This window comes from Cygnus olor, chromosome 1 (assembly GCF_009769625.2).
Source record: "Cygnus olor isolate bCygOlo1 chromosome 1, bCygOlo1.pri.v2, whole genome shotgun sequence".
Taxonomy (NCBI): domain Eukaryota; kingdom Metazoa; phylum Chordata; class Aves; order Anseriformes; family Anatidae; genus Cygnus; species Cygnus olor.
The window spans coordinates 36,905,588-36,930,041 of NC_049169.1; the positions used below are offsets into that span (position 1 = coordinate 36,905,588).

A 24,454-nucleotide genomic window follows, 5' to 3' on the forward strand; every position below is an offset into this window, starting at 1 on the left:
GTTTGTCCCTATGAAAGCACACTTCTCTTTCCTGCTAAAGCCTCCTCTTTGTGTGAGTCCTGTTCCTGGCTGCCTTACCTTCATATTTTTAAAAGGTTTTCCCAGCACATAGTTTCTTTGTTCTACTCTTTCTTTTGCCCTTTAGTTTCTTGTGAGAAATAGAAAAAAATCTGGTTGAGAAGAGGTGGAGTAAAACAGACCATCTGACAGTGATTGTGGACACATCAGAACAGCCCACAGATGGTGGGACCGAGCATGCACAGAGGGGAAAGGAGCAAACAAGAGTATGCTTTTTCTCTTTCAGACACAGAGAGGTTAAAAAGGCAATAAAGAAGGATTCATACTCTTTAGACAGTCTAAGGCCTGAGGCTAATGTATAAAAGTAATCAGTGTCATACCTGGGATGAGAGAGACATGAATGAATCTTTCCTGTACATCTTTGGTTAGAAGACCTAGTCCTGTCATGTAAAGGTGGGATGATACTACAGGATGGAGTGGCAGAGACGTCTTGTCAGAAAAGTAGAAGAAAAAATGCAGGGGTAGTGCAGGAGAAGCATCCTAGAAAGGAAAAAAAAAAAAAAAAAAGTGGATGAAAAGAAAAGGAAGGAGGAAGCAGACGCTAAAGACAAAATGGAAAGAAAGATAGGCCGTAATCTGTTATACAACATAAAAGAAGGGAAAAGTGGAGCAAAGCCAGAGGACAAGAAGAAGCAAGAGATTACGTTGCGTTACAAAAAATGTATTAGAAAGTCAGTGGGCTTTCTTGCAGTCAGTGGACTAGATGATGTGAAGGGTCTCTCTCAGTTCAGAATTTGTAGTTCTGTGATATTAATGAAGCAGAGTGAGGGAGGGGAACTCAAAGAAGGGACAGAGTAAAAGGGACTTTGTGTGGAATAAGAAAGACAAAACTCCAGAGGAAGTTTCAGAGCGTCTAAAATGACAAATTTATACTTACATATTTAATTGGAGAGTCAGTGAAACTCTCTGCTGTTTAAGATGTTATTCATTTGGGAAGCCGTTCTGAGCAGTCCTGAATGCAATGCTCATAGTCTGATCAAGAGCTCGGTGCGGTCAGCACAAGTGTCCCGCTCTACTCTGCTGGTCGTTGGCATGTTTCCAAAGTCTCCAAACCACTCAGCCTGAAAGGCAAATGCAAAACGTTTGCCACTGCAATTTGGCAAGTGTTTCTGAAGCAAAGGAAATAGTAATGAGCATATTTTGCCCACTGACCTGCCCTCTGACTAAAACGGTGGTGTAGGAGGAGAACTCTTATATAACATGAGTGAGGCAGAATATTTCTGCTATTAGTGTCCATTGTTAGGGGGAAAAGGAAATAACACAGAACTGGTTCAAGTATCGTCACCCCGCAAACTCTAAACACTAGTATCACTCAAGGAATATTTAGATCACATTCCGGTCTTAGTTACTCAATGCTGCACCGTACTTCTGTCACTTCACAGTGCCAACGAGAAAGGCAGCTAACGCCGAAGAGTCCAGATCCTGTTTCTCAGTTGTGCTTTGTTTCTCTGCCCTTTTGGTAAAGATGGAGTGATTCCTTATAACGCATTTAACCCTAATGGGTACCAGATAACTAGCAACTGTAAGCAAGTTTAGGTCTCTGTAACTAATCAGCAGCTCCTAAAACTCTGACATTCCTTGACCATATCTGGTGCTCTGTGAGTTTCCGACTTCATTTGATCAGTAAGTTACTCTTCATAGTCTTTCTGGAAAGAGAACTGTATCTGTATTTTCACATCCAGGCTCTCCACCCACTTGTGCCATATGTTCCATTTAAAGTTCCAGGACAGGAAGTATAGTAGAGATACCTTTCACTTTTACATCTAATGACAATTAAGTGCTTTACATTGAGTCAGTTTTTCAGTATCCCAGTTCCAGCATTCCACAGCTGGGACTTTCAGTTAAAGAAATGAGAATTAAAGAAGGCTTTGCCTCTGTACTTAAGAGTGTTGATTTTGTAATTTTCCTTCATTACTATCCAAGGCAAAAACAGGCAAAATGCCTCTTGTCTGTTGTGGATTTTTATTCCCATGGAAAGATTTTACAGACACAGTCTAAAGTTTTCTAAAAATCATGAGCCTCATTAGGTTCGTGTGGGCCCACTTCTCAAGCTTGTCCAGGTCCCTTTGGATGGCATCCCTTCATTCTATTGTATCAACCGCACCACTCAGCTTGGTGTCATCTGCAAACTTGCTGAGGGTGCACTCAATCCCACTGCCTGTGTCATTGATAAAGATATAAAACAGCACCGGTTCCAAGACAGACCCATAAGAGATATGACTCATCACCAGCCTTCTTGCCATTGTTGGCAATGCGAGGCATTATGCTGTTTCCAGCCCAAATATCATGTAGAATGATGACTTAAATTCTTATATGCTTATCTTGCATGCTGTTTGCCTTTTATTCATTTAATCTATGGAAGATAAAGGCCTGAGGATGATCAGCCAGAGCCTACGATGCTGTTGGAATAGCCAGAAGTTGAAAGGAAGTATCTCAGAGTAGTATTTATACCAGTCTCATTCATACACTGTTTAGTTAGAAGAAGGAAAGGCTTCACTTTTATTGCACATGTACACAAGTATGCATACAAGAGATGCTGTGCAGTAAAGTACACATGGGCAAACATTTGCCCAACTCTTTTTCAGGTTTGACAATCAATTCATAATAATTAAGAAAAGATTTGAAAAGTCCAAGCATAATGTAGTACTTGTCACCACATAACATTTACAGTTTCACTAAATGTAGCCAATATCTAACAATTATGAACCTAGCCTTTGCCACTTTGGGCATGGCACCTCTAGCTGTATTTTACTGCTGCTGGGGATGCTTTTATCTACAATTAAAAACACATTTCTAGTCTGTTTTTGAAAAATGGCCCTCATTTTTGTGCCTGTAAATTTGCTTCAGGAAATAATTGTGGGTGCCATTTATAGTACTTAGAACACTAACTACCTGATCACATCTACAAATTAGGCAATTAGACATCTAAGAACTAGAAAATGAACCTATGAAATAATCCTCACAGGTATTTCTAGAAGCAAAATTCCAACCAAAGAATTAATGAGGTGAGGACCTTTCAATAACAGCAAAAAGCCCAGCACCTCTAAATTAGTTTTCATACAAAATGGTTATTGCCAGAGGTTTTGTTAGGTGAATGATGATACAAATATTTGACTAATCTGGAAAGGCAATGACCTAAAGCAGCATTTAAAAGTATTGACAAAAGCAACACGTGTAGAATATAAATATCTTAATAAAACTAAAAGTATTAATTAAAGGTGCTGGATAAATGGCCTCTGAAAATAGTATCCTGCATGCAAATAAAAATTTGATCATACCCAGAAGAACTGGAGGTTGGTCCACATTCTTCCACCAGTTTGCCTAAAGCTGTTAAAGGGTAGCTTTAAATATAGGCTCCAGAGTCTTTTCTCTGAAATCCTCAAAAATGTATACTTGAACTGAGGAATAATATTTATGAGGAACTGAAGTTGATACCACAAACTCATGAGCTGTAAGCCAATCAACCAGCACTTAAAGCACAGCAATATGCAATCGCTAGTCATTGGGGCTGTGCTTGAATGCATGATTCCAAAACCAAGAGTGTTTTAGTGGTCCCTGGGAAAAGGAACTTTGTATTATGTTGTATAAAAATACATAGTGTTTAACTACAAAATCCATACAGTAATAGTCATATTGGACAAAGATATCCTACTGAGTTATCCATGTTCTTCTGCTGTACTCTTGTAAGGGTGTTGGTTAAAAGGGAATTAAAAGGAAGAGTCAACAGGGTGAAGTGACTTTCACTCAATAGGAAGACTGCTTGCACACATCTTATTAAGTGTTCAAAGTACATATATGTTCAAAGTACTAGCTGCCAAAAAGACTTTACAAGGATTATGAAAGGGCTGCCATTTTAAAGGAGAGGAGTGGAGAGGACAATTTAAACAGTCTTCAAAAAGTTGAAGTCATGTCCAAATGAAGGAGAAGATAACAAACAGCATGTTACATATTAAACACTGATGAAGCAGGCCTGAAAGAATTCTGAGGAACAGCCTGTTAAAGGCATGGAACTGCTAATAAAAACACTTCCAAACATGCTGGAAATGGGAAGTCATTGAAGAGTTCTGTAGAAGTGATGAATCTCGACCAAGTAGAGGGAGAGCTTAGGTAGATAAGGCCACAGCAGTAGAGAGATACAAACTCTAGGTACGTTAGAGGAATCTAAAAAGATTCCCACCCAGAAGCTTTCTTCAGAGTGAATGATTTTGAGGAACTGTCTAATACTGAAATACAGATGAAGGAGCTTTTGAACAGATCAGTAAACTTGAAGTGAGAAATTGTCACGACCAAATACTGTTCTCTGAAGAAGTCAGATTGAGCTGATCAGAAATTCTCAAGCTTCCTACAGCAATGCTCTAGCAGTAGGACATAAAGTAGGTGTTCAGCACCGTAGAAGAAGGTGGCAGTCGTTCCACCTTCCACACCGAGAGCTCCAGAACTGCAGACCAGTGGGTCTGATCACCACACCAGGCAAATAGGTATAAGCTATGAGAAAAAAATAAGATTTGTAGGAACTTGGGTAAGTATAATATTGATAGGAAGAGGTGCATAAAAATAAGAAAATAGTAAGCTTTTTTAGAAAGTTTTTTAGAGTTGTGTATCACAAACCTGTTGGAATTCTCTGAAACAAGACTGGTGTGTGTGTGGCGAAGGAACCTATGTGATGTGTCTGGTTTTCCAAAATAGTTTTTTTCAGTGTTATTCACCAAATGCTCTTAAAGGGATTAAGTGGTCAGAGAATGACAGGGTTCTCTTCTGAGCTGCTTTGACAGTGGAGGGGAGATATCAGTATACTTCTGATAGGAATTATGCAGGGACCTACAGTGCTCAAACTTTGTGATTTTGAAGATATAGTTGAGTAAAGTTATGATTTGGTGATGTCAAAAATTGTTTAGGAAGTTAATACTAAAAAGGATTATGATCTGTTGAAAAGGAACTCATGGTACTGAATGGGCTTGGCAATGCAACACCAGGTGACACTTCGTGTTGCTGTCTTCAAGGTAATGAGAAGGAACTCTGCCTTTGCAAAGGTGAGCTCCAAGATAGCTGTTTCCAAAGAGGAAAGAGAACTTGGAGTCATGGTGCAAAATGTCATGCAAAATGTCAGCTCTGTTGTAGCAGTGGTTAAAAATAAGAAATAAAATATTGGTAATTGTTAGGAAACAAGTAGAAAACAAAATGCAAAGCATAATTCTGGCGTGTACAACTCAGTGGCACACTTGCATTTTGAATGCTACAAATAATAAGGGACCTGAAGAAGTGCAGATGAATATTAGATAGTCCAGAGGTGCAGAATTATTTCCACACAAGAGGAGAGTAAGTAGACCAGGTCTTTTCAAATGAAAATAAGAGAGAACTGAAGCAGAAATATGTCAGAGACACGTAAATCCAATTAGTTCTGTGACATGAATGGAAAATCATTATTTATAACTTCTCAAAATGTAAGAACTAGAAGACATCAACAGAAATGGGTAGAGCAAAAACAAAAGGAACTATTTTTTTCACCCAGCACAGTTAATTCAATGAGCTAATTAGCACAGAAGATTTTCATGTAAGATGTATTTACAGTTTACAAATTCGTAGAAAAAAGTAAGGTACAGATGAAGGATTTATACAGACCGTATACAGAAGGTGTTTTTAAACTCAGTAGAGGTAATGCCATCTCCCACTTCAAAAATGCAGGAAGTTTTTATTCCAAAACCCATATTTGCCATATTTATTTTTCCACAGCATCCATTACTAGCCACTGTCTGAGCTGGTACTACTCTAGAAATAGATTTTTATTCTGACTCATTGCAAGTGCTCTTACTGTCTAATTTCTAGTTCAGTGTGCTTCTATATTATGGTAAATATTTCAGTAATAAGAAATTCAATTGAAATAACAGTTCATACATTCTAAAATGAGGAATAAGTATTTTGATGGATGTAAAGTATCTGGGACCTCTAGACTGGAAGTCTCTCCAACTTCAACGTATTTTTAAATGATGCAAAAGTGTAGTTGTTTCAGTGTGCTTTCTGTTAGTTCTTTGCCTGCTTTAGATAATGCTAGTATATGGTAGTATGCTGTAGGAGGACTTTTCTGGACACTGAATAGAAATACTAGCATTTTTTAAATGAACATGGGTATAGGACAATTTGTACCACAACAGCACTTCTTCAATTCCACAGTATCATATCTACACCTCTATGTCAGTCATTTAAAATATATATATACCCATCTTTATGTATCTGTGAGTGAGAATAACCATTAGTATGTTGCAAATAGGTTCTGGAGATGAAAAGCTTTTCATATTAATACCCAAATATTTGCAAATGTTCCGGGTTATGCATACATATATATCCGGTGATACATAATGAAGTGCATTTGTTGGATGGGAAGAACATGCTGAGTTTCAGGTGGTATTGTGGTAGAGGTTATATTTGGATTCACTGAAATTCATCCTAATATCACGAGGTGGGACATAATGAATGTAGACAGAGCAGGAAAATAATGCTCTTACTGCACTGCTCTTCTCCCTCAAAAAACAACCAAACAACCAAACAAAAATGAGGAATTCGAAGGACCCTTTCAAAGCAGTGAGGTAGATACACCTGTGGTAAAAGTCTTTTGAGTCAGTCAACTTCTTTCACAGCTGATTTTGCAGAAACACAATGCAGGGAAAGTAAATCCTGTCAGTCGGAAGGGTACCCCTCAGCTGGTGCTGGGCGCTGCGTTGTGCACCCTGTGGGGCTGCCAGGTTCCCTGGGGGCAGGCGGTGGCAGGGGTGCCTGCATCTCAGCCCTCCTCCAGGGCCTGCAGTGAGGGCAGCGGCGCCTTTCCTTTGTGTTGGGTGAGTCCAGGAGTGCTAGGGAAGTGCTGGCTTAGAGGGTGTTGTGCAGTACCCTACGAGCACTGTCTCCGCCTGATTAGGTTTGTGTGTTTTTCTTTTCTGTTTTCTCTGGTTTATTTCAGTGGAAGCTTGCGTGAATTTGAGACATTATTTTTCTGATGTATTCAACCAGTAAAGACTCCCTAGCCCCTATGACATTTGAAAACGTAATCTTTATTTATTGCAGCAATGTCTGAGCACTTCCATAAGGGCTTGTGACCTAAGCTGGAATAGCTACAAGGCAGGGATATCCCATTTTATAGCCAGTAAAAATCAGGGTCATTGTCTTTGTCAGAGAAGCAAAGAAAGTCTTTGGCTCAACCAGGAACAACATCAAGGTCTGCCTGTCCAGTTCCCTGTAGGATTTTTCCTCCTCATGCATCAGACACGGCACCAGAAAAACAAACCCTTTAAGAAGCCATGGGTGAAATCGTGCACGTGTTAGAGTGCGGTAGATTTACATTTTATGAAGCTTCCGGCTAAAGATGGGAGACCAGTTACACATTAAAAATCTAAGTTCAGGTTAACTCATGCTTTAAAGCATTGCCAAATAACGCTGTGCCTGTTAGTGTAGGTCAGTGGTGGTTTAATTTCTTCATTTTTCTTTAACTATATAGAGAACAACAGGTGCTAAAGTGGTGCTAAAGTGGACATAAAAATTTATCCAGGGCTCTGTAGAGAGACAATATCACAACAGCACTCCTCTATTCACCAAGAAACTCCAGTCTCACTTCAGGTGCAGTTACTGAAGCTGTCAGAAGAGAAGCCAGATCCCTTAAGCTCTTGTCTCCTTGGCTGAAGGGGCAGTTGAACAGTAGGAAGACCACGTTTGCCATCTGACAGATCCTGGGTTTCCCAAAACAACTGGAATGTTGTCAGGAGCAGCTCAGGGCAAAGGCGGGTTGCTGCAAAGCTAATTTAGCTGTGCCTGCATAGGCAGTGCACAATTCCTTAATGGGAACTTAAGCAGCTTAGTTTAAAAAGCAAACAAACCGTAAACAAAAATAAATCCTCAAGAATACGTACTTTGCATGCCTAGCACAAGTCTTGGAAACACTGGTAACTCAGTGAAACAGCCAGAGGCTGTGTTTTTGTTTCTGGTTAATCTCTGTAAAGAGAGAAAAAGGTAGGACCTGCACGACCATCCCTGGTTTTACTTCATCTCCTCTGCATTCTGCAGAACGAGCCTCGGGGAAAGCCAGAGGTCCTGAGGAGAGACTGCAGCTGAGCCGGTGATGCTTCGCTGGGGAGGATGGAGACTTCACGTGCAGAGACCCCAGGCCGTCACTATTGACAGCACAGGTGTTTCCACAGTGCGATATGTTCTGTACAGTCACAGGGAAGGCTTGCAGTCAAAAAAACTGAGGGGGAAAGGGACAAAACCAATGAGTTGGTATGGTATTTCAGGCCGCTGCGACATTGTTCATCCCCTGTCTTTGGGGCAAAGTTATGTGACTGACATAGGGAAGCTGAGATAGCAGCAGGCTTCTTTCTCGAGCCGTGGACTGAAGGGTATGCAGGATTTTTAGGATGCCTGAGTTCGTGCTAATATCAGGAAAGCATTGAGTTATAAAGCACTGAGTTGTAGAAGGGCAAAGTCAGATGACTTCACATTTTGCTTGACCTTCAGAGCAACAGAAATCATTACTTACCCAAACAGCTAGGCCAGTCATAAGCCGTTTTATGAGAATATAAAGGTTACATATGAATTAGCGCACTTGAGAGTATTTGCAAGCTTCTAACTCCAGATGTGCACCCCAGCCATGCTCCAAATCCATGTCCAGGCAAGACACAGGAGCCTCCTACTCTTCCCTCACCCAAAACACACACAACTCTGAGTTCAAAGGAGACAAGAAGGCATGGGCCAGAAGGCATGCTCAAGCCCCATCCCTGACCAGGACAACTGGCACACCACAGGATTCAGCCGCCACCCAGTCTAGACACAGCCAGAGCCAAAAGGGGGCCATGGCATGCTCAGGCTCCATCCCTGACCAGGACGATTGGCCCACCACAGCATTCAGCCGTCACCCAGTCTAGACATAGCCAGAGGAAACGTCAGGTCTCCTCCAGACACCACTGAGCATTCCTTAGCCATCCTGGAGGCTCTCCTCTGGTAGCCAAAAATTTCAGTGTTGAGGGTGTGGGGAATTAAGAAGAAGAGAGCAAGACTGGAGAAGACACATAGGAGAGTAACATCAGTAATTAAAGGTATCGAAGGAATTTCAAGTGAAAAATCAAGTAGAATGGGGCTCTTTGGCCAGGATGGAGGATGAGTGGGTAGGATGTGTTCATTGGGGGGGGTCTCAAAATCAGTAGTGGCACCCAGGAGTGGAAACGTTCACTGTCATGCCTTTCATAACAGAACCAGGAGTCATTTAATGAAACTGATAGCTGGTCAGTCTGATGGAAACAAAAGGAGATGTTTTTTCACACAATACATTTTGAAAACAGGATGCTGAAGCAACTGAAAGTTTTTACGTGAATTCAAAGATTAATTGCATAGATGCAGAGAGGGTGATTTCGTCTAGGGCTTTTCCATACCACAGCTTAGGTTCAGTATGTCCCAGAGCCATAAACCATTGAAAACTGAGGCAGCATTACGGGAAATATCATTATGTGCTTGTTGTACTCCTACTGTTTTCTGTAAGCTTTCCTCCTTGGTGGCTGTTTCAGAAGGGTTGTTGGGCTTCATGGCCTACCTGGCATGTCCATTCTGATGTTTTTAGGGAAGAGGTAGCAGAGAAAAGATTATCATTCAGGATCTGAATAACAGTGCAGAGATTTTACTAATAATGTGATATTAGTAACCAAATAAGTCATTAGTGTAATTAAGAGTGGAGGATTAACCGTACCATATCACCAGCCACTTGTTTTCATTATGGAGGCTTTTTTAGCTTTGTTCCAACTGTTTGGAAACTGATGGAGGTCTCAGAGCTCCCAGGGGCCGGGCAGTCAGCGAAATCCTGCAAGCACGGTGAATTCAAATGGGCAGTAAGCAAAATAAGCGGGATTGGGTCACTTATCCCTCTTACCCCCTGTGACAGCGTTTATTTAGGTCACACGGAAAGCGAATTTCTCCTTTTGCAGGTGTCACAAAATTAGCTCACGACAAACTTCATACAGGATTTCATTAAGTATTACTTTTGAGTTGTAATTTTATTGGACAGTGATTTGACTCATTCTTGACACTATTTCAGAGATGGAAATTGGGAATTAATCATACTGTGTAATTTGTAGTAAAAATCTGTATTCATTTGCTTTGCAAATATGTATTTATTTGAGCAAGATGCTGCAGCGAAATATACCTGTGGTAGGCACAGGACACAGTGCTCATGGTGGGAGGCAATTTACTATAATTCAGCCCCAGCTGGTGACATCTGCTCTTATGTCATTTGGGGCCTTTCTTGAGCAGGGAGGTTTGTGCCAAACTACGTGTTCACTTGTTTGTTTTATGAGGTGAGAATAAGAGGATGCTAAAGATCATTTCTGCTCATAATACGTGCTAAGACCTTGTGCTCTTGAGGTGAAATGGATTAACATACTGTCTCTGTTAGTTAAAATTCCCATGGAGTTCTTCAAGCTTGATATAAAAAAGTGATTTAATAGAAGAATGGAGCTAATTTAGGTCTTTTTAGGCCTCTTTATCTTCATGTTGTGTAGATACATAATTTAGTATGGCCTGAATTACACTTACAAGGTAAAAGTGAATTAAGAGTACAATAAAATCAGATATTTTATCTAAAAGTTCCTTATATTTTTATAATTTCTATTTATGTAGGCCAACAGAGTGTAGAGCAGATGGAGACTGTCAAGACTTTATAAGTACCATCAAATATAAATGTCTAGTGGTAACGTAGAAATAGTTTCTGTTCCTTGTAGTTCTTCTTCTCTGCCCCTTGCTTCTTCTGTAACATCAAAAGCTCTCTCAATCAAGAACTGCGTATGTGATTTTGTGAAGTGCCTCAGTGCTTTCTGTATATAATTTCTGTAGTTGTACAGAAGTTTTGCTGAAAGAGAACATGTACACCAGGCTTCATGAGATTGGCCGAGAATCATGAGCAACTTGAAAAAGCAGCAGCTTTTATATTTGCCTTCAGGATTTTGAGCTTTTCCATTAAAACGCCTTAATGATGATGTATTTTAATATTCTTATATTTGCATTTGGCTCCAGCATCTGAGATTTTAAGAAAGAAGTTCACCTAGTATCCCAGGACCCATTACGGAGCTTAGCATGCAAGTCTGTCAAGGTAGTAGCTCCCAGCTGTTTTCCTGCCAGTCACCACTGCCATCCTGTGTCTTCTCCTGTTTCTATCACCTGTCTCACTGGTTCCAGGAGCCCAGCTTTCCCCTCTCCCTGTCTCTCACCTGTCCCATCAAAGTGACAGAAATCTCAGCCTGATCATAATGCCTAAGCGAGCGAGTCTGGGCTCCACGCCACGTCTCACCTCTGTTGTTGCCACACCTCATGCATCAGGAATGCTGCATTTCAGTGTCAGAACAAAAAGAAAAAAGAAAAAAAAAAACTCCTTCTAAATGCAGCGCACAACCTGAAGTGGTGGTTGCCTTCTTTGTATGCTTTGTGCAGCCCCCAGCCTTGGAAGGCTTCAATCCGGACCGCTTGGCTCACTGGCAGCAATGGTTGTTTTGACTGGCATAAACCAGGGCACTGATATGCATATTCATGCCCACAAGGACTCCTTCAGGGAGCAGAAGTGGCAAGGTGGATATCAGAAGAGTCTTTCCCATTCTGCTAGAGTGACCTGTACACAGAAATCTCTCCAGAAGGGTTTTTTGACCCCTACTACATGCTCAGCAGGCTGCACTGCAGACTGCAGCAATTCCAAATAAGCCATTTCAACCCAGCATACAAATTACTTACTTGACTGCTTAGGTATGTTGTATAAGATATGTATTTAGGGCAGTGATTTTTTTAAAACATATCTGTGCAGAGTTTAAAGAAAACTGTTTCTTCATAGCTGTGCAAGTCTGCCCCTTAAAGATGGACGACCAAGTCCTGCTGCAAATGAAGCCATGTTAAAAGGTGACCAGTAGGGTTAGAGGCATAACAGAACACCAGCTCTGTCTCTCCTCATTTATTAGGAAAAATGTAGCAATAGAGAGCCACAGAAAGATTTCTTATTACAGAGATGGTATTGCTTTTTTTCAGTACTCTCCAACAAATTTGCTGGTACATTACTGGTTACTAACACAAGCAGTAAAAATACCTGAAAAGCACCAAGCTCCATCAGCCAGCTATATTATGTCTTCCTCTTTATGGTGTTTCTTAGTCAATAGCTTGTAGGCATGGCCAGCTTAGACGGTGCAAATCCAGGAAAGCCTGGTTGCCATAGGCTAAGAGCAGGAGATACTTTGTTTTCTGAGGACAAGCAGGACAGGGATGCATGGATGTAGTGCACCCTTTGCAGCTGATGTCCTAGTAGTATGTACACTGGTGAGGCAGGATGTAGATGAGGTAGATGATGGTGTAGGTGCAGTGCTGGTGTGACTGCCAAGCAGTGTGTCTCCTGAGATGAGATGAGGTGATGTAAAATAGGAAAAATCCATCCATGGTGAAGTTCTTTGCAGTGAGGAGTTTGATGGTGTGTCACGGGTCATCGCTCCCAACAGCTTGCTTCCTAGGGCTGGTGCTGTACTGTGTGTGCCACCGGTGCCATGGAGGCTCCCCCAGGGGCTGCACAGCTGCTGCCCATGCCGCTGAGCACCTCCTGCATGTGTGCTGTGCTGCAAAGGGCTGGGTGCTGCTGGTGTGGTGGCAGCGATGCATGGGGAAGCTAAATTTGAGCAGCCCATAGCTTACAGCAAGGCTGGGCATGCTTCATTTTAATCACTGGCTGGTAAAGGGCCCATGCATGGACTGAGCATCTTGGATACCTGCTTGCCATTCTGCCCACACTGTGAATTTTCACTAATGTCAGTGTAATTCAGTATGAAACAATTATTCTTGTGCTAATGTCTGCAGTGTCGAGCATCGTGAATTCTCTAGAAGGCACGCTGTCCAAGCAGAGGACAAGACATCCAGATCCTTATGCATGTGGAATATGTACCTGCTAAGCTGCCTTTTTATGACTGAGCATGTTGGTCATTACTCTTTTATTTTCCCAATCAGACTGGCTTACTAGGAGATCAGTTGCCTGCCAGTGTTTCTTTGTAGAAATGGAAGATATACGCTAAGAAGCATCCAGACATGGTAACCTCATTTTTTAAAACGTTAGTAAGATTTTAAAAGAGCCAAACCAATTATTTTTGAAATATGGTAAAAATCGTTTGCTCCCTGGCTAACAGCTGTGCATGCCAAGTTCTGCTCAGTGAGCCAGTTTTACAGCCAGCTGTAAACTTTCAAATTTAGGGGTTTATGATGGAAACTGCAACTCTTGCCTTCACCAAAGCTGTGCAGACACCCCACTGTAATATTGATTTAATTACATGCTGCATAGTTATTCCTGTTAACAAAAGCAAAGGGCACGCAGCATTTTAGCGTCACACACAGTGCTTTTATTTGGGATACTTGGCAGGTGAAAATCTGAAGGGCAGAGCTAGAACTGGAGGCTCTAAGCTGTTTGAAATCACTCCTTGCAGCACTGGTTTGTGAAGTGATTTATTTGAGCTGCAGCCTATAGACCATACATCACCTTCCTGGTTGGCTTTGTTGGCACCTTGTCACATTCTTGCGGGCTTGAGGAATTCATTGTTCTTGTTTGAACTGATAAGAACAAAAAAGGATTTTCTGCCTGAGACCTTGGGAAAGGCAGAGGGGGAGGAATGTTGACATGAAACAGCAGGGCTGCACTTTCCCAAGCCTTTCAGCCAGCGCAGCAGCCCGCATTCTTCAATAGCTGGGGAGCCCGGGCTAGAGGTGTGCTGATTGCCCCTTTATTTGCTGCTGCCCAACAGCAGGGCCCAAGGAGGTGGTGGGAAGAGGAGCGAGCAGGGTGATGGATGCTCCCAGGAACCAAGACAGGATCGCTCTGAAGGGAATCTCACAAAGTATCAGGCCGCAGTCACCTAGAGGGGTGTGAGACGTGGAGTGTCGCAGGGTTTGGGCCAGTCCTCTGAAAGTCACCGCGTTGCACATGTGCTTTTGGGGAGAGGAGCTGCACCGATCCTTCTTCCTCCTCTGAGTCCTTGAATGCTCAAGGGAGGCAGCCCACAGCTCCTGGCTCAGCTGGGTGATGAAGGTGGAGTGGGTAATGGATACTGAGAGCATTGCTTTGCCTCTTACGGACTTGGTAGCAAGTGCTATTGTAGACATGGCATTTCATCACTATCTTGGGGATCAAAACTTCCTTTTTTTTTTTTTTTTTCTTTCTCATCCTTCCTCAACATTATGAAAAAGATGCACTTTCTTGTTCCTCCTGAAACCACAAAAGGTTACCGCAGGTGCTGGAGGCTCATGAAAACGTGCCAGTTCGAACCATCTTGATGAACTGTGAGCTACAAAAAATACCAATTAAAAACAGATTTTTTCCCTCTGAGAACATGAAAGACAACCATCTGCACCAAGGTTTTGCACCTGCTATGTGCATAGAGAAGTGTTTTGCTCTTCTTATGCCTTCCAGCATGCCTTCTCCTGGGGAAAGGAGATCACTGCCTCCTCAGTCTCTCGACTTGAGAGGATATCAGAAAGCCCTAGCAGAGGCTGTTATTTAAATAATACCAGCCTAATTTTATAATTAAAAACAAACAAAAAATACAATAACAGGTAGCTCCGTATCTTTCCAAGTAGTGCCAGACTTAAATTTCAAAATACTGATGACAAATAAATAGGCTTGTATCATTTCTAAATTCAAGCAGAAATAAGGAATTGCTGGCTGCAAGAGAAGGGTGAAAGGTTAGGGTATGGCAAAGGGTCTGATCTGAAAAAAAAAATCAATTTTTGCTTTCATGGTTATTTTCATACCAGTTGAACTACGGATCTATATGCAAGCTACTCAATGTCTACAAGACCATCTAGTAGCATGACCCATAGGTACAACATCCCACTGGCAGTACAGCTCAGGCTGACAGAGAAAGCAGTGTTTTCCTTCTCCTTCGCATTGTTGCCCAGTGGTGGGGAAGGCTGGAGACCATTACACAGGACAAAGCTCTGTCTCAGACTCTTTTTATTCACGCTTTGTCCTGCAGGGTCATGTGCCCACAAGATGCAGAAAGAATACTCGGTTATTTGAGTAAAAAAAGGAATTGCACCCACGTGCATAGTTGAGATGAAAAAGCATAGGGCTACTTCAGACGGGATATGGTGAAATGAGAGGAGGAAACAGCAGAATCTCACGTGTACCACTGTGAAGGTCTGTCCTGATGGAATCCTTGCACATTTCTGTTGCCTCAACATTTTTACAGAAAAGTTTTTTAATTGGTGCTGCCCTGGAAATATCTTGGGGCTACCAAGGCAGGAATGAAGGGGAAGAGAGTAGGAAGAATAAAGACAAGCTGTTCCTTTGGACGCAGTGGCCAGCATCTGTCTGGGTTGCGGCACCAGAGGACAGAAGCTTGCCTGAACTCCCCAGCCCTACCAATACCCAGATAGCAAAAAGGCGACCCAGTCTGGGTCCTGCCAGTACCAGCAAGACTTAACAGAACAGGCAAGTTAGGGTTGAAACCAGCTGCTGTCACCCAAAGGTGCCATGGGGAGCACCAGCCTGTAAGCCTTAGCGTGGGCTCCCTGCTAGCACAGGAGGGTGATGGAGAGGTGAGGCATTAGGCAGGGAGGAGGGAGCAGGCAATGTCAAGAGGACAGTGTGGGATGAGTGAAGCGCAGAGGGAGGTTGAGGTGGCAAGGGCAGAGAGCTGAGACGATGTGGCAGGCAAAAAGGCAGTGGCAGAGGGGCCTGGCTACAAGCAGGTTGGGGACCATCAGTGTACAACACAAACTTGCCTGCCTGGCTTCGGGTCCTCAGTGCAGACAGTTCACTTCCCGTGCTTCACCTTTCATCATGTCTAAAATAGGAACAATAATTCTGGTCCTTCACTTTGAAAAATACTTTGACATCTTTAGGTAGAAAACAAACGTGTATTTTATTAGCAGACGGGACATGGGAAAAACTTTCCACTTGTAAAGGCTTTCTTCTAGGGAGCCAGATCAGTTCCTAGGGGTTGGGACAGGTAAGGCCATCCTCCACCTGTTGCTTAGACTATCTAACAATAAAATACATCTGTGATTTAATTTCTGGCAATAAAATCTGTGATTTAGCAATCTGTAACTTTTCTTGCTTAAGAGGGGTTCTCATTTTGGCTTTTTTACTGCTAGTAGTGGTGATTGAGACTATATACGAGGATAAAATGCATACGGGGTGTAAGAGCTGAAGTGGCCATGTGTATGGATGTGCATGTGGATATATGTAAGCCTGTCCTTGAAGTATATGAAGCATGCTATATGCAGGGCAAAGTTTGAGACAAGCTGGTCATTTCTTTTCAGTAGGTATGGATTGGTCTAATGAAAGAGTCTCCTGCCTGTAAAACTTGCCTTTGCTTACAACCTGAATTAGTCAAATTTGCAGTGACTATGCCATTTCAAACAGTTCGTAAGGTAGATGCTATTCTTTTGGCAGCATGGTGTCTTCTCCTTGGTATCATTTGAAGCATAAGCACCGTGAACAGGTATAAGCACCTTTAGCAAAGGCTGCCAGAGTATCAGTTGCTAATCTGGAGGCAGGTGGAGTTTATGGTACAAATGCCCCCTGCACTTCTTGGCTTACAGTGCAAAATACTGCAAGGATCTGAGCTCAGATCCTTACTCACACGAGTAATCCCACTGAGGTGAGGGCTGCTGTGCAGGCAGGTATTTTTAATGACTCTCTTTTCAGATGATCCCACCTTGTCATCTGTTTCTCCAAGTCCAGCTCCTGACATTCGCCTTGGTGAGCCTGCCAACTTTGAGCTTTGCCTTTGCTGGTTCTTGGAAGCTGCCCTGCTTTCCAGGGCTGAGTCACTGACAGTGTATCACTGCTCTCTGCTGGAGAAGCACTGAGCTGGGCCGGGCCTCTCTGGGTCCCCAGCTGTTTGTCAGGAATGCAGGTGTGATGGCCAAACTGATAACCTCTGAGCCTTCAGGAGCAAACTCCACGTACAGCTTATTCCTCCTCACCATACAGCACAATTTAGGGTCTTTGTTGTGCAGGCTGCAGGCAAGAGTTTTCAGAAAGAAAATGAGAGAGAGAACTACAATGATGCTGGCTGAACATAAATATCTGTGGTCACGTGGATTTGCTCCCGGGTAGTGCAGGATGACAGACACGAGTCATTTTCACAGGTTTCTGCACTTGTCTGGAGTCCTGATTGCATTTGCAGCCATCTAATGTTCCATCTGCAAAATGTTTCTTCTGGTCAGATGCAACGTCTATTTATGAGTGTACTGTTTTTCTGTACACGGGGCACAGGAAATATGAGGTCCTAAGAGTTCATGTTGAAAGATGCTCATTCCGGTCATCTTGATTAGATTTTGGTAGTTGCAGAAGGTAATCTGGCTGTTGCATTGAGTCATTTTTCAAAGACACAGGCAAGGGATCAGATCTTCCCTGCAAAATGAAAATTATTTTAAATAGTTTCTCCCATATACCTCCTCCCCCCCCCCCCATATCATGTACAAGCATACATGATACATCTTCTAATTTCACATACTTTTGTAGGTCTGGCATCTTTTTTGCTTGAAAACAACTCAAACGTAAATCATAAAAAGGCAGCTTTACAGCAGCTTTAAAGTGCTATTATATTCTGCAGCATTCCAAGTGAATTATTGCTGTGCTGTCAAAGAAAACAAAAACATTTGGGAAGGACTGTTTATTTTACAGTGGTTGACCAAAAGTATGCAAGTGGTTATAAAAAATGTAGACAGCTAACGATGGGAGGTGCCATTGCTCATTCTGTAACCCATTCACAAACCTTTAACACTGATTTGAGATCACTAGAGATAGAGCCAGGCACTCCCACAGGAAAACACACACTACCAAATCACTCAAGCTATAAACAAACAAAACACACCGTTGTCCCCTCCCTCACTCCGCCCTGAGCCTTCTTCCCCACCCACCCACCCACATAGCCAGCCAAGAAGCATGGGATTTCTGTATGTGTAGTACTCAACCTATTCAATCAACTGCTTCTTTGAACTGTTTTCTACTACCACAAGGTGTAATTTGCAGAGCTGTGTATTTAAATCTAACTTGTCCTTCAGATAAACATTTTTATTAAGACTGTAACATTTTAGGTGCTGTAGGGAGGCATGCCCTATCATTAGACTCCCTTTGTATTGAGCTCCCCTCCAAAATCATTGCATGGAAGCTGAAGGTGGGTTGGAGTCTGTATGCTAATGTGTTTGTCAGCCTCTTGAATGCGATGTGGAGTTCTCGTCTTCTCATCCTACAAAGGAAGTAGTAGAACAGAAGGTTCAAAGGGTGATCAACAAGGCCACCATATGAGTGGCTAGCCTGTGAAGAATGACTGAGTAAGCTGTGATTCTTCAGCCTGGGAAAGAGGTGATTTAGGATAGTATATCAAATCATGAGAGACATGAAGAGAGGTGGTGGGAATTGACTGGTGACTAGCTTTTCTAAGACAACAGCGAGTGGAATCAACTAAAATCAACAGTAGCCTATTTCAAAACAAAGGAAAAAAGATGGTTCTTCACAGAGCACTCAGCTTCTGCTGTCCTTACAATAGTAACACCATCAGGACTTAATTCTTGAAGATGCTGAACACCTTATGCTGAGCATCCTTGCTTTGCCATATCTTCTTATATGAAGGGATAAGCACCAAACAGGATCGGTTTCCAATTACAGGATAATGAAGGCTCAGTCTTCAGCTTTATGTTGACTTAATTGGAACTGCCTGCATAGGGCACCAGTCCTATGACAGCTTAAATCCTTTGTTTAGGGTGCTTATGAGCTAAGTGCTGCCCTTGACATCCTCAAATACACCGTACAGGTGCCATCTTTTAATAGCTTCCAAGTCAGAGTAAAGAAGGACCATAAGTTTCTTCCATGAATCTAAGCATCAAGCTGCTGGTGTTTACCAAAATAGGTGTCATACAACCTCATGCTGTACATGAGCACGTTTAGTCTGACTTGAATATAAGTACCTCTATCAGGCTGATACAGAGCCCACCAAAGTCAGTGGAAAGTTAGCTTTACTGAGAATTAAAGGATCAAGACCTTGCAGCCAACAGGATCTGAGTGGTCTCTCAACATGCTGACACCAAATTTGGTACTTCAAGAGAGCACGTCTTCCCAGAAGACCTGTATCTGTTGTCACTGCCCAGTGTGAAGCATTTCACCCGATCACCATCCCTTCCTGCTCGATCCCTTCTGCAACAAAACAACTGCCAGAGGCACCAGTGCTTTTACAAAGAAATAGCAATTGTGATTTTTATCAAACAAGCTCATTTCTTGTGGAAAATCCACCTCTGATTTGGGAATGATCTTTTATTTCCTTGCTCCGTGGAGTCCCTGGATTAACCATCTTGCTTTGGCTGGTCTTAGTGTCAGTGTTGATTGTTGGGGGGGAGGAATCCTTAATAGATTGTGAAACAATCTTTCAGTTAAGAAGCAAAATGGTATTTAATCATTTAATCAAATTTAATCATAATAATCATAATCATAATCATTTATGATCATAATCATAAACATAATCATAGTAATTTATTGAGGGAAAAAAACCTGCCTGCAAGACCTCATTATAATTGCAAAGTGTTGGAAAGATCTGTCTTGGTCTGGGTCAGTCAATATCCTACAGGGAAAAAAAAAAAAAAAACTGCTGAGGAATTCAGTCCACCCACTGCTGTACTCTGTACACACTGAAACGTGTGCACATGCTCCCTGCGGTTGTTAATGAAGATCTGTTGATGAAGGAAGTATGTTAATCCCAGTGAACCTGCCTTTCATAAATGTGCTGGGATTACTGAGTCACTGCTGTTTACACATTTTCCTTCCCTGTAGGTGCACACCCTTTCCCATGTGTTCCTGCAGCGTGTGTGAATCGGTCTGAGGAGTCCTCCAGCTAAGCCCCTTTATATGGAATTTCATTAGAAAGCCAAGATGGAGAGTGTCCCTGGGCTGCTTAACAGCTGATCAGTGCTTTTGCCTTCTATTTACTACCCTTGTGCATCGACACTGCCAGAGACTGTGCAGTATTACCTTGCATGGCTACATAATTAAAGCTATCTGCCCTGACCAGAGGGAAATAAGCATGCAAAAAGCCTTCTGCTGTTTGCCAAAGCAACCTTAGTCAATGAGAGAGAGAGATGTTGTATGCTTGGTCTTTTTGCTGCTTGTATTAGAATCGTGCACTGCTATTTCTGCTATTTCTGCCAATTGGCATCCGTCCACCTTTTCTGTTCATGCTCAAGCCGCCAGGAACGCTACGGCGAGAGAGGAAGCCCCTTCTCATATGTTGCTGGCTGAGCTGCCAGTGCCTTGTGTTTGTAGTGGATCCAGCAACAAAACAAAACAACCCCATCAAATCAGCTGTGTTTGCTAACGAATAGGTCTGCGGAATAGCGTTGGAGCAGCATCCTGGAGCCCCCCTTCCTCTTCTGTCACAGTAAAGGCGTTAGATTTATTTAATGTCAAAAGCCAAAGTGGGCATGTGCTTCTCTAAAATTGAATAGCTACTTGTTTAGACCAAAAAAAAAAAAATCCTGAAATCCTGAGTCACCTACTACTCTACAAAGGTAGATGGAGGTGAATGAACTTGGCCTGAGCTGATCAAGTTGATTAGATGGTTTAACTGAGCTCTGATATAGCAAAAAAGTAGAAGTCTGTTCTGACCAGGAAGTGGTAAAAGCTGCATATAAACAGCATGTAATGAGAGAATCTTAGTCATTAACTTACTTACATGTGCGGACTGGGTATACGCTTACATGTCTCATGCCCAAGTTACAGCCACAGCAGAAATATTTTATGGGGACTGAGTAATAGTTGGGAGAGACAGAGGGAGTAGGGAAGCAAGAAAAGAAGCCAAGTAATTGAAAACATCCTCTGGAGAAGTAGCCTACAAACGGTATTTGGGATGCTGAATGTGAACCAGCAGTACAAATACAACTTTTCCTGAAAAAATGTTTGTTGAGGTAATTGTCATTTCAGGATTGCTTAATTTGAAAGGATAAGCTTGCTGATAGAAACAGGCTTATCCCAGTCATCCCCTGTTGGAACAGTATGTACTGAAGCTGGGGCTGAATTCTCCTCTTGGTGTCTCACTGAGAAATTATCTTTCAGTTTTTCTTCCACCCACTCATTCTGAACTGCTTACTTAGATGCTCACATTGGAGTCAAGTTGTACCCAAGGTGCTGTGTCCTATATTAACCTTTGTGGTACCACTCGATAGTTTTAATTCAAAGACTCAGATCAGTCTGCTTGCTAGAGCAACTTGCTATCAAGAATGAGGGAAGGGACTGTTTCTGACATCAATAGTACAGTCTTGTTATACACAGACGCTTTTATTTCCAAAATTTATTGGTGTCTACAATTACCACTTTCCCCCATTAAGACAGAGGTAGGAATGATTTATTCAGCTTTCTGAAAATTGTAAGGTAGGAGAATGTAATGTAATTAGGACAAGTTAATCATTTATTTAAATTGGAGTGGCCCACATTTTAAATAGTCTCTTTTTCTTCTGAGTTAACTGGTATTTTTATTCTCAGTGCTCTGGACGTCTGTCTGGGGAAGTAATTTTTACAAGAGTGAAACACTGCAAATTGAGTACCTTATATGTATAGCACATCTCTGATGCATAGACCTCAGGGGAATTGTATAAAGGAGAATGCCATTGTCCCATTTAGGAAATTAGGCAGCAGAAAGTGCATTAGTGGCGTATTCCAACTCTTCATTGCCTGCATGGTAGTCTGTGCTTCTTCTTTTATCTGTAAGTGTGTTCCAGGAGTTTAAATTATATTATAAATTACCTAGTATATTTTTCTACTGCTTGCAAGAAAAATATTTTGGAAAGTTCTATCTGTCAGCTGGGAGAAAGGCTTATTGTGAAGACATTTCAGAAATTGACATTATTTTTTCTCAGAGTCTATCCTTTCTCTTACATGGAAACTTGCCAGCAGTGTCCACTTCTACTCCATACTAAGGAATACTTTGAAAATGGAAAATCTAGTCAATGACCTGCTCACGTTGCAAAATAGGGAAGGGGTTGACCCTGGACTTTTCAGGTGTTCTTATTCATTGTCTCTTTTCTGCAAAGTAAACCAGAGCTGTAACAGCAATTGTGTGTTACTTTGTAGAGAAAGCTCCTGAAAAGAATGGGACCTAGATCAGTGCTGCTTGTTGGCTGAACTGCGGCAGCCAGCCATGTGTGTGTCACCAGCCTGCTGCAAATGGAAGGCAAAAGGTATCACTTCAGCTGCTCCCCGTGGGTGAGCATGTGGTCAGCAGCTTGACTGTGTGCCTGTGATTCCTTGAACTGACCCAGAGGCAGCCACTTGGTAGTAAAAATCTACCAGAGAGACATTTAGCAGAGAAAGTTTTAAGACGCGACTTATATAAAAACAGGCCTAGTAAAAATTAGATTAATTCAACGTAAATTGGGGGAAATCTGTCCAAGCTTTTCATTTTAGCATTAGCCCGGTCCTTAGCTTAGCTGTAACGTCTCAGGAAGGTGGGCATTTGCTTCTGGGAAGTCTGCAAGCCCCAGGTCCCCAGGTGTGGGAAAGTTACATGCACAGAACAAAGCACCAGGGCTCAGGGATTCCACAGTTTAATATCCTTTGGGGTGTTTTTCCTTCCTTGCTTTTCTGGACAATGAATAAACCTGGGAGAATAATATAAGTCTAGATTTACTGTACATGTTTTAAGTCTCATATTCTTTATGGCACAAGGTAAGCTGTAAAAGTTCAAGGTTTCAGCTCTCTGTAAATCTGTGTGGAGCCATCAAAGAGACTGGGACAATGCTTACATACAAGAATCAGGGCATAATTTGGAAGGAAAAAAAAAAAAGTAAAGCTAGTTCAATATTATTTGACTGTAACCTTTTCTCTACCTTAAAGACAAGACAAGCATCCAGGATTGGTAAAGCTTTTCTAGTGCCCAAACATTCATCTTTTTTCAATCATTTAGAAGTAGGCCAGTAATCTAAGGCCAATTAGAAATTCTCTTAGCTGTGCATTCACAAAAGATCCTTTTACAATTGTCTGAACTGACTGTCCAGTTTTGCTTATCTGTCTGGTGTTCTGGGCTGTCACAGCAGTTCTTCTTGGGAAGGGAAAGTATTTTCTTCGAGGTGGACAGTAATTTTTGTACGGGTAAAAAATACCAGCATGTTATTTGAAAAGCATCTGAAAGGCAGGATTCTTTTATCTGAAGTCATTGCAGCTCTGCACTCTCTTCGTCTCCATTTCAGCTTCCTACTCACTCCTTTTTTTGCATCCTGACCGACTCCACCAGCCGTTTAGCCATCCCTGTGGTTACAGCTTTCTAACCATCCGCCTGCTCGCCTCCTCCTCCTCGGAGAAGAAGGGAGGGAGCCAGCCCTGCCTCCCCGCTGACGCTCGCCCCGACAGCCTTGGCTGGGGGACAGATGCTGCTGGCAGAGGCCTGGGAGGAACTCGCAGTGGTAGCAGAAGAGAAGAATTTGGCAGGGAGGTGAGCCACATGATTGTGATTCATACTGTACTCTCGAAATGCGGCAGGAGGGCTCGGGAAGGCGTCGGGTGCCAGCACCGAGAGCAGAGACACTCACGTTCAAACATCACGTTCTTTTTATAGTAAGGCATGCCTCATAGGAAAAATATTGAACTTGGCCTTCCAGGATGAAGAAAATAGGCCTGACTGTGATTTTACTGCTTGAGTCACTCACTTAATCAGTTACTGGTTGCATGTAGGAAGCCTTCTATTAGGCTGACTTGGAAAAATTGTTTTTAATTAATTAATAGTGACACTGAGCTGTTTTTTAATTTGCTCAAAACTGCTTGCATTTGTAGTTCCCTCTATGTAAAAACATTCTTAAGATACCATAATTCAGAAGAGTAATCGCCCTAATTCTGTCATTCAATACAGCTGCCTTCTAGATAGGGTGCTTTTTTCAGTCGGAGATGAGAAGTTTGCTGGGAAGGTGAACAAAGTTGTGGTGGCTTTGTGGGCCTGGTTCTACCTTTCCTGACACCAAGTGGCCCCTTAGCCCTGGGTTGTCCCATTCACGTACCACGTGTGAGCGAAGGGAGCAGAACACGCCATTTAATACACGTGGCAACGCAAGGTGGCAGTTCAGAGGCCATGTAACCAGTCGATCCCAGTCCAGCTGGGAAATCCTGGCTCTCCTTTTGTCGCAAATACCCAAGGTAATGAGTGCAGCCCCTCAGCCTTGTTCTGACCCAGCTCCCCCGTGTTTCAGAGGCAGTCTGGATGCACGGTTTGGCCATGGAGCACGAGTCTGTGTGGCCCAGCACACTTGCAAGGTCCAAAGACCTGTTTCTTCCCATGCACCATAAATCTACATCTATCAAAATCAGAAATAACTGACTGAAATCAGAAAACGTAGAGGCTGTGGCGGATGGAAG

At 42.4% G+C, this 24,454-nt stretch overlaps 1 protein-coding gene across 7 annotated transcripts in view; it reads left to right on the forward strand.

Annotated features, from left to right (window-relative positions):
• Nucleotides 1-24,454, forward strand: part of HMGA2 (high mobility group AT-hook 2) — a 115,868-nt gene that overhangs the window by 34,718 nt on the left and 56,696 nt on the right. For 2 of the 7 annotated variants that reach the window (XM_040552632.1, XM_040552628.1), the window contains exons 1-2: nt 20,815-22,290; nt 23,299-23,540. The exons of the other annotated variants lie outside the window; for them this stretch is intronic. In XM_040552632.1, the coding sequence (XP_040408566.1) occupies nt 22,251-22,290; nt 23,299-23,540 (282 nt within the window). In that variant the 5' untranslated portion in view covers nt 20,815-22,250. Of the gene's footprint in view, nt 1-20,814; nt 22,291-23,298; nt 23,541-24,454 lie in introns of those variants that run through there. 7 annotated transcript variants of the gene reach the window in all.